The sequence below is a fragment of the Budorcas taxicolor genome, chromosome 14 (assembly GCF_023091745.1).
Source record: "Budorcas taxicolor isolate Tak-1 chromosome 14, Takin1.1, whole genome shotgun sequence".
NCBI classification, from domain to species: Eukaryota; Metazoa; Chordata; class Mammalia; order Artiodactyla; family Bovidae; genus Budorcas; species Budorcas taxicolor.
Window position 1 is genome coordinate 34918675 of NC_068923.1, and position 12700 is coordinate 34931374.

Consider the following 12700-nt stretch of genomic DNA (forward strand, 5'->3'; position numbering starts at 1 on the left):
TGTTCTCCTCTCAAATAAGACTTTAAAATCTCCTACTTTTCTGAATGTAGTAGATAGGTCCATAGCAAAAGATTCAGTTTTTAAGAAATTTATGCTTATCTAATTCTGTTCAATTTTCATGCTTTAAAAAAAAGAGAGAGAGAGAGAGAGATCCAGGAAGATAAAGCAACCTGTCCAAGGACACAGCAGGCAGATGAGAACCAGAACCTGTGACTGTAAACCCCTGCTAGGCCGTCAGAGCGCAAGGAAGTCACACAGGGCCACTGACTTTACAAGATTTAATCTAATCAGTGATACTCAACAGTATACACTTCTCCCAATAAAAAAAAAAGTAACAATCGACTGACTACATCACTCACTGAAAAACCATTCCCCACTCCAATAATCCTGGGCTGTTGTACCTTATTCCACTGACCTGTGTGCATGTCTTCAGAACAATGATTTCCACAGTACTATTTTGTAGGAAAAATAATGACTAGACTCTTTTCTTAGCTATCCTTATTTATTTTCACAAGGGAGCCTTGCATCTTTTTGTTAGGTAAGGACTGTGCTTAGGCTGTAGATTGATTCAGACACACGTGTCAAATCCAACAGCAAACAATTAAAAAAAATAAGTCTAAAGACATCTTGAAGAGACATCTTGATGAGTCAGTGTAGTGACAGCTTTCCTCTTGCTCTATTTACTGAACAGTTAACATGCTAAGGAAGTTTTGGGGTGTGCACATCCATGTTACTGTCACACCTGCCGCTGTACACAATCGCATTTGTAGGACTCAAGCTAGGACAGCACACATAGCTTCTTTCTGTAGTTCTCTCTCTTTACTGTTTCATGTTTTTCTAAACATCATGAATGTAAATTTAGGTTTAAATGATTTGTTAAAGTCAAGATGGTTCAATTCTGAAAATAAGACAATTTTAGTAATAATAATGTAATACTTTATTTTTCTTCCAATATGTTACATGATGCTTTTTCTGTAATTTAGTTAAAAAAAAAAGTACTGCTTTAATCTCCTTTGATAAAATCTTAAGAGGTTTTCAATACTTTTTACTGAATCCAAGGAAAATACTGCATCAATCCACAATCCATGGAGTGCAAGCTCAACGCAGGAGAAATACAAAGAAAGCCACAACTCGCCACGTCACAAACTGCTAAAAACCAAACCAAAGGCAAATGGCTACAAGTGAATCACTAACAGCCTAGAATCCCCTATCAAGAGAAAATATCCTTGAGAAACAAAGGATTTTCCAATGACAAAACCTGAACTTACCACAAGCTGGAAATACTAAAGAATACTTTACTGTAGAAAAGTAGTGTAAGCTGCTCAGTCATGTCTGACTCTTTGAGACCCCATGGACTGTAGCCTGTCAAGCTCCATGGGGATTCTTCAGGCCAGAATACTGCAGTGGGTAGCCTTTCCCTTCTCCGGGGGATCCTCCCAACTCAGGGATCTAACTCAGGTCTCCCACATTACGGATGGATTCTGTACCTTCTGAGGCACCAAGGAAGCCCATTTTTAATGTATGATAGACTTTAATACATCAAAGATAAATGTATCATTTAAAGGGAAGACTGCTAATACATTAAAAAGACAATATCTTATGACCACAATGAAAGTATTCCAAGAATCCAAGGACAGTCCAAGATTAGAAATGGAATGCACCTTCCTTAACCTTATAAGGCTTTCTAATAAAACAAGGGGAAAAAAAAAACCAACCTACTACAAACATTGTAATGGTGAAATGTCAACCATTTCCCACAGATCAGGAATTAACCAAGGACGGCCAGTATAACATCTATCAATACTCAGCACTGCACTGGGTGGGGGTGGCATGGGGTGGGAACCCAGTCAGTGCAAACACAAGATGAAATCAGTTAAGGGGGCTGGATCCAAAATTAAGGGAAAGGAAAAGAGAATCTGGTAGTTACAAGATGAATTCAGTCCGTAAACTATAAAAACATAAATATTTCAAACATGTTTAAAAATTACAGAACATCACCACATGGGGAAAACGTCCAGGTCAGTCACTCTCCACAATCCCACCACCTTCTCATGGTTATAAATCTAATCTTGTATCAGAGTTCTTGGAAGTGAAAGTAGCTCAGTCGTGTCCGACTCTTTGTGACCCCATGGACTGTATAGTCCATGGAATTCTCCAGGCCAGAATACTGGAGTGAGTAGCCTTTCCCTTCCCCAGGGGATCTTCCCAACACAGGGATCAGTCTCCCACATTGCAGGCAGATTCTGTACCTGATTTCTTGGAACACAGCATTGAACTAGACCTCCTAAGGCTCCCCATTTTCCTAAGGCGGGAGCAGGAGGTGCTCAGGGATCACGGACAGGGGCTGTCGGCGTGTGCAGGGTTCCCCTACCGCCCAGTGCAGCCTCAGCTCAAACCTCTGAACGTGAGGAACCGGCCTCCTCCTGTCCTACCAGAACCAGTAATACCACAGTTAACAGTACTCACGGGTGACATGGAAACACAGGGCACAGCAAACGAACAGTGTATATAAAAGACTAGTCTAGAAACCACAAATCCCCTTTCCTGAGAGAGGTCTGCAGTAAGCACCTGAGCGAGTTCTTTCTGCTCATTGACCAGTCGGCCGCAGCTGGCAATCATCTGGTCCAGGGCATACAGCCGGTCCTCCAGGCCCTTGATGGCTTTCATGTTCTGATTATCGAGATTGGCAATAGTCTGACGGCATTCTGCCATAAAGGGTCGAATGATCCGGGGATCAAGCTGAGTGACATGGAAATACGTATGAATGAAATTTTCAGCCAAGAGCTTAAAATACATTTCACACTATTGTGACCTACAACTTCAAAAAAAAAAAAGTGATAGTAAAGATTATACAAAAGTAGAAACATGAGAAATCAAGATTATATTTCCATAAGGTCAAGAACAGGGTAATTACAATGTTACAAAAACACAATTATTACTGATTATATTGGGATACTTAAGAAGTAATCTAATTCCAGGCATACACCTTTCAACTCAAGCCCAATTCATTCAATTCTCAATAGCCCACCAAAAATGCTATTTTCAAGCTCTTATGAAATAGGGCAAAATTAGTAACAAAAACATATTCTTTGGTCATTACCTGTCTAATCAATCCAACCTCCCCCATAAAACATATCAACATCTTCAAACCTCCCTCCCGTGGGCAATATCTTTATTTTCAGGTTGTACTCCTCCAGCAACCTGTTTCATCACCTACACTTTCTTGCTGTGTAATCTCTCCTATTGCTGGACTTTAATTCTCCACGTTTCCTGGAATTTATGTAATTCAAGGAACCCAAACATTTCTCTCCACCTGCTCCTCTCCCCTTGGAAGAACACTGCACACTGGTGTCTTCCATGCAGATGGCCCTGCACTGGCTACTCTCAGGGCTCACACGTGGCCCATCGGAGACCACCTCCTCCGGTTTCAGTGTCCCCTCCGCTGGACCCTGCTCCTCTTCCGCCTCCTCCATAAACAGGCGATCCCGGGGGGTTCTGTGCAGTGGCCCATTTCTACTGCTTCTCACAGGGTTTCAGCAGTGACTGTAACCAGAATAAGGTAACTCCCAACCTTTTCCAACCCTTTATCTTCCCACCAGTGTCCAGTCCATGTTTCTGCCTGTCTGCTACCATCTCCACGTGGACATCAGCCACAATCACTGACTCATTAGAGCTGTCCTCTGCTCACATTCCTAAACAGCTTCCTTCTGCCCAGAGACACAGAACTGTAGACGAATGAATCTTGAGTTTCTCCAGCTAGGTCTCTGTTCATACTGACTGCCCTATCAGCTACTGAGCCCACCTCTGCTCACTATGAGCAGTCCCGTCAAACACATCTTCCCTGAACACTAGCAGCTGAGCGACAACCAATTATTTATTTTTGGTACAGTGTTCAGCATGCTGACAACACAAGTAAGCAATTAAACATGAACTATTCTACAGTTACTGAGAATTCAGTGTAGTCATAAGCAGCTGCACTTCTAAGATCATGAAGACGTCAACAGCCATTATTTAACATGGGAGGCACCTGCCTTGTATGACAGCTAACTGAAATGTGTGCATATGTGAACATTTTCTATTTTCATAGTGAGTCCAGTGCACACATTTCCAAAGTACTGACTAGCTATAAATTATTAGGGTGACAAAAGGCTATAGAAGATGACTAAAACAGATTTCATCTTGGGCAAAATTATGACACACAAAACAGCAGTGACTTAAGGAAGAAAAAACTCCGGACCATATGCTGCTGGTTACGATGATCCTGTATTTCATAACTTACTGAGAGAGCAACACAACAACACAACTATACAGACGAATATGGAAGAGTGTCTTGAGACTCACTCAATTCTGTAGATGTAAATGAATGTGAATTTTCATCAAGCCAGACAAGGATTATTGTTTCTTCTCTCTTGTCATATAAAGTGAATAAAACTTGAGTCTTTGCTAGATTTCACTCAAACATACAAACACACAGCTCTCTGTAAGCCCTTTAAAAAGAGGCTCCCGTGGCCTAGAGGCCTGTTCTCTGACTGATGTAAAACTATAAAAAATGACACTTCACTCACTCTATCACAAGCACATGACTGATTTTTGACAAACATGAATGGAATTTTCAGGGTACTAAAATATCAATAGTTTGAATAGAACACTAGCTTTCATTCACTTCTGGCAGTAATCTTTGCATAATATATTCCACACTTCTCTACCCAGGCAAACGTCTTAACTGAAGCTTCTTTGACAACAAATAATGAATGGCCAAAATGAAAGCCATGCCCACAGGATGTCATCAAGGACACGGGTACTGAGAGAATGACGACTCAGACTGCACTCCACCTTCAGCAAGAACAGAAGGCTGCTGTTTCCAGGCACCCAGATCTGTGTGGCCTTTCTTCCAACAGCCAACCACAGACCAAGCCTCTGTCCAACTGACTGAGAAGTTCACCTTCACACACTGTTTCACCTGGTCCGCCTCATTGACACACGTGCCCCACCAACTTCCTCTCAGGCAGCCAAGATTTTCTACCACTTACTGATGAGGTCTGAAGAACTTTATTCCAGATTTATTCCCCAAATTTAAAAGCTTTTATAAGTGTACTTGTGGAGAGCATAACCCTAAGCAAAAGTCACTATGATTACAAAATACAACTAAAAAAACAATGTCTAAGTTCTGACTTTTATCTCAGGTGAATCTAAAATTACTTCTTTTAAACATCAGAGGCCAGTTGCCAGGGTAGCGTGGGGGCCCGATTAGAAAGAGGCCCACAGAGTTTTCTGGAAGGGAGAAAGGTTCAGTGTTGTCCTCCTTTGGAAGCTGGTTCCTAACCACTCAAAACTTGTGTATTTCACTGAATGTAAATCATTTTCAGAGTAAAACAATTTAACTGTTAAAGATGTAAGCAAAATTATATCTGCAGCATAGTTGCAGAGACAAATTACAGGAGCTATTAAAGAAGTCCAAGTGATACTACAGGACCATGAAGAAAAAAATTCTAAGTACTACCACCACCACCAAAACCATCCCCACTGGAATGGACACTTCAAGCCTCAGCCCTGCATAGAGATTTTACCTATTATTACCTCTAGTAATCTTCCCAAATTTGCTGTCAGTTTCCTAAGTATGGCTACATTACCTGTTAAATGATTTGGTTTGTCCAAGGTCCTTCCTACACATGGTTATGAAGTTTCACTCCGAGGCTCAAGGCACCCTTTCCCCCATTACTGTACAGGAAATACTTAGTGTAGGCAATGTAACTTCAATTGGCGAAAACAACACAGTGACACAAGAAAGATCAGATTAAGACTCCTCACCCTGCTCATGGAATCAAAGCACTTCCTGACCAAGGACTCGACGTCATTAGGCCTGTCCTGCACGTTGATCCAGTCTAACAGAGAAACATTAAAGAAAGGCAGGTCCCCCTCTTTAGCCTCTACTGCAGCTGCGTCCCGCTGGGCAGGGCTTGGACAAGGCTCCCTCACATCTTTTCCACTTTCAGCATCTGCGGCGTCTGGGGCTATGTGCTCCACAGACATGTGAAATGAGGTTAACGAGGGTTTGCTCATTGCTGCAGGCGTATCAGGAGAGAGCACCAGTTCAGCGGAGGTCTTCGTCTCAGCCTTTTCTGAGCCTTCACGTTCAGGCAAGGAATCTGCTCTCCCCAGACATTCCCTGTAACTGTGTCTGGTGAGGCACTCCAACAGCGGAATCTTGGCCATGACTGAAACCGCAGTTCCTAAACTTAAAGTACAAAAAACCTGTCAGTAAATCACGGGACTGCTCGAGTTAGAGGTTAGCATTTTGAAAGGAAGAGGTTATCTCTGCATAGAAATCTCACCCCCTCTCTCTTAGACTACATGCATCTGAGCAGTCCACAAGGTGTCCGTTAAAGAAAGCAGAGAGGAGAGTACCTTTACACACTGAGACCCTCTAAAGTAAAGGTACCAAGTCCACACTATACATACGGACACTCAGTTTTTAACTAAACTTAAGGTATAAAAAATTCCAACTTATAGAAAAGATTTACCATAGCAGTCTCTTAAAGTTTAATGTTTTGTCTCTAAGCTAATCAAACATTTTAGATATAATGAAAGCAGAGGATAAAATTAACAGTTTTATTAGAGATTAAGGTTAACTCTTGGGTTTATCACACCCTGAAAACAGACAGACAGGCAGATAGATATATGTTCTCAAAAAACATGAAGCAAAGATGAAATCTTGACGATTTAACTTCTATAAAAATATATATAAAATTACTTATGCTCCTACATTAACATGTGAGATGTCTAGCTCCTGCCTTGTACCCCTGAACAGTTTTACTTGAAAAGGTTATTACAAAAACTTTTAAAAGCTCTTTCCAGTCTTAATCACTCTCTTCCTTCCCAAGATGTGTCCCACTGTCATCTCAAGACCAAAATGTTCTAAATATTCATACCACAAAATACAGAAACCTGAATTAATAAGACCCACTTGATTTCAAAAAAGAACATGCTACTTCCCTCCAACTCTAATAAAAAATTTAAGAAAAAACAAACAAAAAATGAATACAAGACACTGAAAGCATACAGGTACACATACAACAAAGGGCTACATTTGTGCAGAATTATTGCCGTATTTTTTACATTCATTATAGCCCTTTTAAAAAAGAACCAATGGGTATCAGATGCTTACATGCAAAGAACCAAAAAAGAAAAGAATCTAAATCAGAACTAGAACACAATGGCTCTTTTCCATCTTAGCAAGCCTACATCATATGGCAATATTTTTTTAAAAAATTTTCCAAATAGTCCTTTGACTAACTTTGAAAACTTTTCATTTGCATTTTGCCTCACTTTATTGGTAGCAAGGCAAGAAACAAAGATTCTTGGGTTTCTAAATAATTTCAAAGAATAGAGTCTTTTACATAAAGAAAATACAAGAGAACAAAATGTGGTAAATCCATATAATATGCGGAGGATAAAACTAACCATAGTTTTACAAATTTTACACTCCATAAAAGTCATTATAAAAGTCTCAAAAAAAATAAACCTCAATTATAATAAATATGTGGCCTACTAGAAATGAAGTGACCATTACTGAAAGTACTGGTAAACTGCAAAGATATTTTAAACAAACATCTTATTATCCATTTTAATGGCAAACATACTGAGTAAGTTTTAATTTGATGTCTTCTACGGATTGCAGATAATTTGAATAAATACTTTCAAATTTGAAAAGCAGCTTTTGGTAGGAATTTGAGCAATCTTCCAGATTGGCCATAATTGCAGCCCAGCCTTGGTGCTGAAGATGTTCATCATGGACCAGACCTTCACAGAAAGAGCAGAGTTTCTTGGCAACTTCATACATTTCCTATGTTGGAAAAGAAGAAACAAATGGTAAGAGAAGGTAATGCCTATGCACACATCTGCACACGTGTACTTAAGTACATGCATGAATGTGCTCTGAACTCATGTCAAAGGAAGCACTGTCCAGAACTGTTTCAGGTTATGGCTCCTGCCTGCTGCCATGGTAATAAGGAGGAACTCACACCTGGGGGAGGATAAGAGGCTGGAGGTCCGCGCAGAGTCAGGAAACAACAACCATCAAAAGTAAAACTGTGATTCACAAAAGGGAATACTACGTGGCAGTTAATACAAACCTGCAACTACACAACTGAGTCTCAGGAACACTGCACTGACTCAGGTCAGGCACAAAAGGAGTTAAGACACTGATCAACTTCACAGAAGGGAAAAATGGGGACTGAAAGCAAAGGAGGGCCATGGCTGATGCCATATTTTTAAATCTGTTTTCACTTTGTGAAAATACAATGACAATGAATATCTAATTGTGATACATGCATTTTCAAATATGTTAATAAACAAAACTCTATTATTAATTTTACTAATAGTAAAGACAAAAGTCCAAGGTCACACAAGTAACTGGGAAATGTGACTCTGGAGATGGCACTCTGGATGGTTAGAAGACAGAGCCTGGTGGTCCAGGGGTGAGGAATATAGACTCTCACTATTGGGAGCCCAGGTTCCATCCCTGGGTGACCAACTACAATCCCACAAACCCCATGGAATGGCCCAAGACACAAGTCTCTAATTGCTGATGTGGTAGACAGTCTGAGCCACAGGTCACTGTCTTGGTTTCGTACAGCAGCTTTTGGGAGGAATGCTACAACCTGAGGTACTTTCTTCCCTCTGCTTCCCATTCTTCTTTCTCCTTATTTTCTTACCTATACGTGGACAGTGATCTTTCTAAGCAAAACAAACAAAATCCCCCAAACTCTCCTCATTCCCCAGAAGCAAAAATGCTTCATCACAGCAATTAACTAATTAAGCTAGTGAACACTGTGATTAGAATATGATCATGAACATCAAGAATATCTTTCCATTTGTTTATAATGTTTTATGTTCTAGAACTGTATATGCTTTTGTTCATGCTACTATTGAGAATGCAATATATTTCCCATTTCTATTCTAAAGGAGAACCAATAAGGGAAATATGAATAATGTCTACACATTTATTCCAATCAACTTTACAATTCCTGCTGATGGATTTTTATTAAATTCTCTCAAATTTACCAAATATGCAATCATATCACCTAAAATGGATGTTTTTAAATGGCATGCAACTGTATAATCTATCTTTATTAGTTTATTTGTAGACCAATAATCAGAAAACATATCTAAAGAACTTAAGCAAATAAATTCAGTTGACAGATTTGCCTTTTTAAAAATAATGCTGCCTTCTAAAAATCATTTCCAGGCCCTTTAATGTTTATTAAACATATTTCAGAAAGATGAGAGATGAGGTTCTCTTTTTTATGTTACATCTCATGTGAACAATGAGCCAGTTTCACAAATGCATGTACTACATTAAAACAGACTGCTAAAAAATATATTTTAGAAAGCAAGTATTCATATTTATTAGTAGTTTATTATTTTACTAGTTTATCTTCATAAAAGGTAAATACTTTTCGGTTGATTATAAGATATTTTTTATGTCTGAAAGCAAAATGTGTCCCCCTGCTGCAGCTTACAGCTGGTATATTATAGCAAAGTACTAGAAAGTCAAAAACAAACACAAACAAAAACAAAACCAAAATGACTGGGAAACAACCCATAGGGTTTGCAAGCAGCAATACAAGTATGTATCAGGAAGAAACTGGGTTATCCTCCAGGACCTGACCATGGATACAAGAAAGAACCACACTCTAAGAGCTCCTTAAGCTCTCTGCCTGTGTCTGTCTACCTGAACACAGGAACTTCACTGATCCAAGCAATGTTCTAAAGTTATCATCTGCATATCATCCTCTAGGAGAGATGGTAAACAAATATTTCAGATAGTTGTTCTGCGCTAAGGTTCTATAACTGCAGAATGACTAACAAAGTGTGCAACTGAAATTATAAATCAGACAGAGTTATCACAAAATTATCTTTTCAAAAAGTTTGCTATTTTTCATGTTTTGGGCATTCTTCTTCTATAATTTAGACTGCTATGCTATTTAGATTTGAATGCTTTTAGAAGTAATCAGTTTTTTAGATCATTTGCTGTTGCCTAATTGTCCACAAAAACATTACCGATCATTATTTTGTTAAATACACCAGTTTTAAATTTTAAACTGGACTAAGTATAAATAATATTACAATTACCACTGCAAGTTGTGTCCTTGAAGCAACAGTGTGAAAAACGGCAGGCATCATAAGGGACTCTTCGACTTTTATTTCCATGTCATTTTCTGTTGAAAAGGTAGTTTTAGGAATAGCAGGTAGACGCTCAGACAAGATCATTTCCTTATTAAAAAGAAAAATTGGATTTGTGTCCTAGAAAAGTAAAAAACAAAAACAAACAAGAACTGAAGTAAACTGTTACAGACACAAAATATGCACACTGCCCTCTACAGGAGTCAGACCCCAGTTCCCAGCCGCCGGAGAGCGGAAAGCTGGAGCCCGCCCGCGTGGAGGAGGTCAGGCACCTACCGTCCCAGCGCTGTAGGTGCACACCCTGCGGTCAGCAGCCATGCACTCACCCCCGTTGACCACCAGCACCTGGTGCTGAATGGCGATCTTGTACTTGCTGTGGATCGCATGCTTCAGGTCAGCCACACTTCAGAGAGGGAGGGGGGCAAAATCAGTTATTTACATTTGCCTGAGGACGGCCTTTCTCATTATCAAAGTCACTCTGTGCAAAAATATCTGACAAATGAACTTCAATCAAAAAGTTTCCCCCTAAACAGTAGTAAAATATATAAGCTTATTGTTCCCGCAACTGGATTCCACAATCAACAAGCCAATCATAAATAACTACAAGGTCAGTAAACCACCCATGTGCCACATCTAACACTGAGCCTATGAAGTGCAGCCAGCAGAAATATTTATTTCTGTGATCTTTACATAAGTAGCAAAGCTGCTTATATTAGCATTTGTTAAAATCCTCATGTGCTGTGGAGATTTTAACATACATCCCATTACATAAAACACATTAAGTGGATACCATGTGAAAATTGCCCCCATTTTCTCATCTTTCAAAAAACCATTCAATTACAAGTCAAATCATATTTTATAAAAAAACAGAACTCTCAGAAAGTAATTTCATCCATTAAAAAAGATAAGGTTTATCCCAAATTCTACTCTAACAAAACAAACACTACTGGCTTTATTCATTAAAATAAAAATAATGATGAAAAACCACAGGACTGGAATATGCTGGTTTATACAGCTAGCACCAATACTCTCAGCAGTGCACTGTGAAATTCAGAATAATCAGCTATGAAAACTTACTTCTATTAGACTGCTTTGGTTTGAAAATCAGTTTTGTTTACTGTGAAAATATAGTCACACAAATAACAAAGCACAACTTAACAAATTTAATGTTAACATTTTAGAGAAAGATGACAATTGTACATGTAAACAATGATTTAAGACTTTCCATATTGCCACTCTTATTTAACAAAGGAACAGTATTCTCAAAATCAAATCTTTAACTTTCTACAGGTACAAAATGCAAAACTGATGAAAATCAAGAAAAACACAGCTCACGTTTGCACTGTAAGTTCAGTGTCAAATGTCAGGGTGGTTCCAGTGTTCACCAGAAATACATACAACTTCATGATGGTTTCCTGGATTCTGTAAGCTTACACCTCACACTCTGATATAGTTACTGAAAGAAACAGACAAGAGAAGTTGTCAATTTACAAACACATGTATAAATGTGGTTATGTTCCCATAAGACAGAGCAGTTATAATACACAAGCAACAAAAAAATAATAGGATTTGATGTCTAACAAGGCTAACTGGACAATTCAGTAAGCCTGATGCTTAAAAAATAATAATGAACAGTAATGAGGCTAATGAGAAGTATAACTTTTATCATGAAAAAAAATAATTGATTTCAGGAAGAAAGAGGCGAGGAGTTAGAACAGTTAGGTGTATATTTCACACTGTTCTCATGTACCACACAACATTAAGAATAAAAATTAAAAATGTGGTCAAACATTTTTCTAACTCCAAAAGTTCTCCCAACTTCTTCCTTGGAACAACAACAACAACAACAACAACAAAAATAGTTTAAAACTTACTAACAGCAAATAAGAGCCACCACTTGCAATAGGAGGGAAAGACTTGGTTAATCCAAGTTCCACCTCCATGCTGAGCTAGAAACACTCCACACAAGAAACTCTGGCCCTAAGAGCTCATCACTTTGTGGAACAGCACAAAGTGCATAGGATATCTGAATATTTAAAACAACTCTGCCATTACCTAGTTATCCAAGTCAAAATCCTACATATTAATAAAGCTTCCTCATCTATGAATAAAGGGGCAGATGTCAAGAACTAGTATTTTATTTTTTAACGACCAGAGGTAAAAACCCCCAAGTTCAATGTAAGTGATGAAAGATGACAAAAACTAAATTTTCAGAAACTAGTAGCTATTTTTCTTTATGCTCTTTCTACATGAGCTTAGAGTAGAATTATGAGGGAAGAAGGGAAAAGGAAGGAAGCAAGGCTTTAAAATTAATGTTTCCAAAATCACTATTTTAAATGCATTAGATCAAAACTCCGTTATAAAGGCAGGAACTGTGACTCACCAGCAGGCACTGTTAGAAGGACTACCACTGTTCTTAAGAAGCAGGTTACAAGTGGCTTATGTTTGCTTTGCTTGATATTGGCAACTGAATGGCATTACTGGTTAAACTCAGTGAACTAGAAAAGAAAAATTT

At 38.7% G+C, this 12700-nt stretch overlaps 1 protein-coding gene across 2 annotated transcripts in view; it reads right to left on the bottom strand.

Moving 5' to 3' along the window:
- The window catches only part of RB1CC1 (RB1 inducible coiled-coil 1), a 40561-nt gene that overhangs the window by 18055 nt on the left and 9806 nt on the right, over positions 1-12700 (bottom strand). For both annotated transcript variants that reach the window (XM_052651451.1, XM_052651452.1), the window contains exons 2-8: positions 12569-12683; positions 11521-11641; positions 10462-10588; positions 10135-10305; positions 7641-7843; positions 5809-6235; positions 2569-2739 (exon numbers count right to left, since the gene is read on the bottom strand). In XM_052651451.1, the coding sequence (XP_052507411.1) occupies positions 2569-2739; positions 5809-6235; positions 7641-7843; positions 10135-10305; positions 10462-10588; positions 11521-11591 (1170 nt within the window). In that variant the 5' untranslated portion in view covers positions 11592-11641; positions 12569-12683. The remainder of the gene's footprint in view (positions 1-2568; positions 2740-5808; positions 6236-7640; positions 7844-10134; positions 10306-10461; positions 10589-11520; positions 11642-12568; positions 12684-12700) is intronic.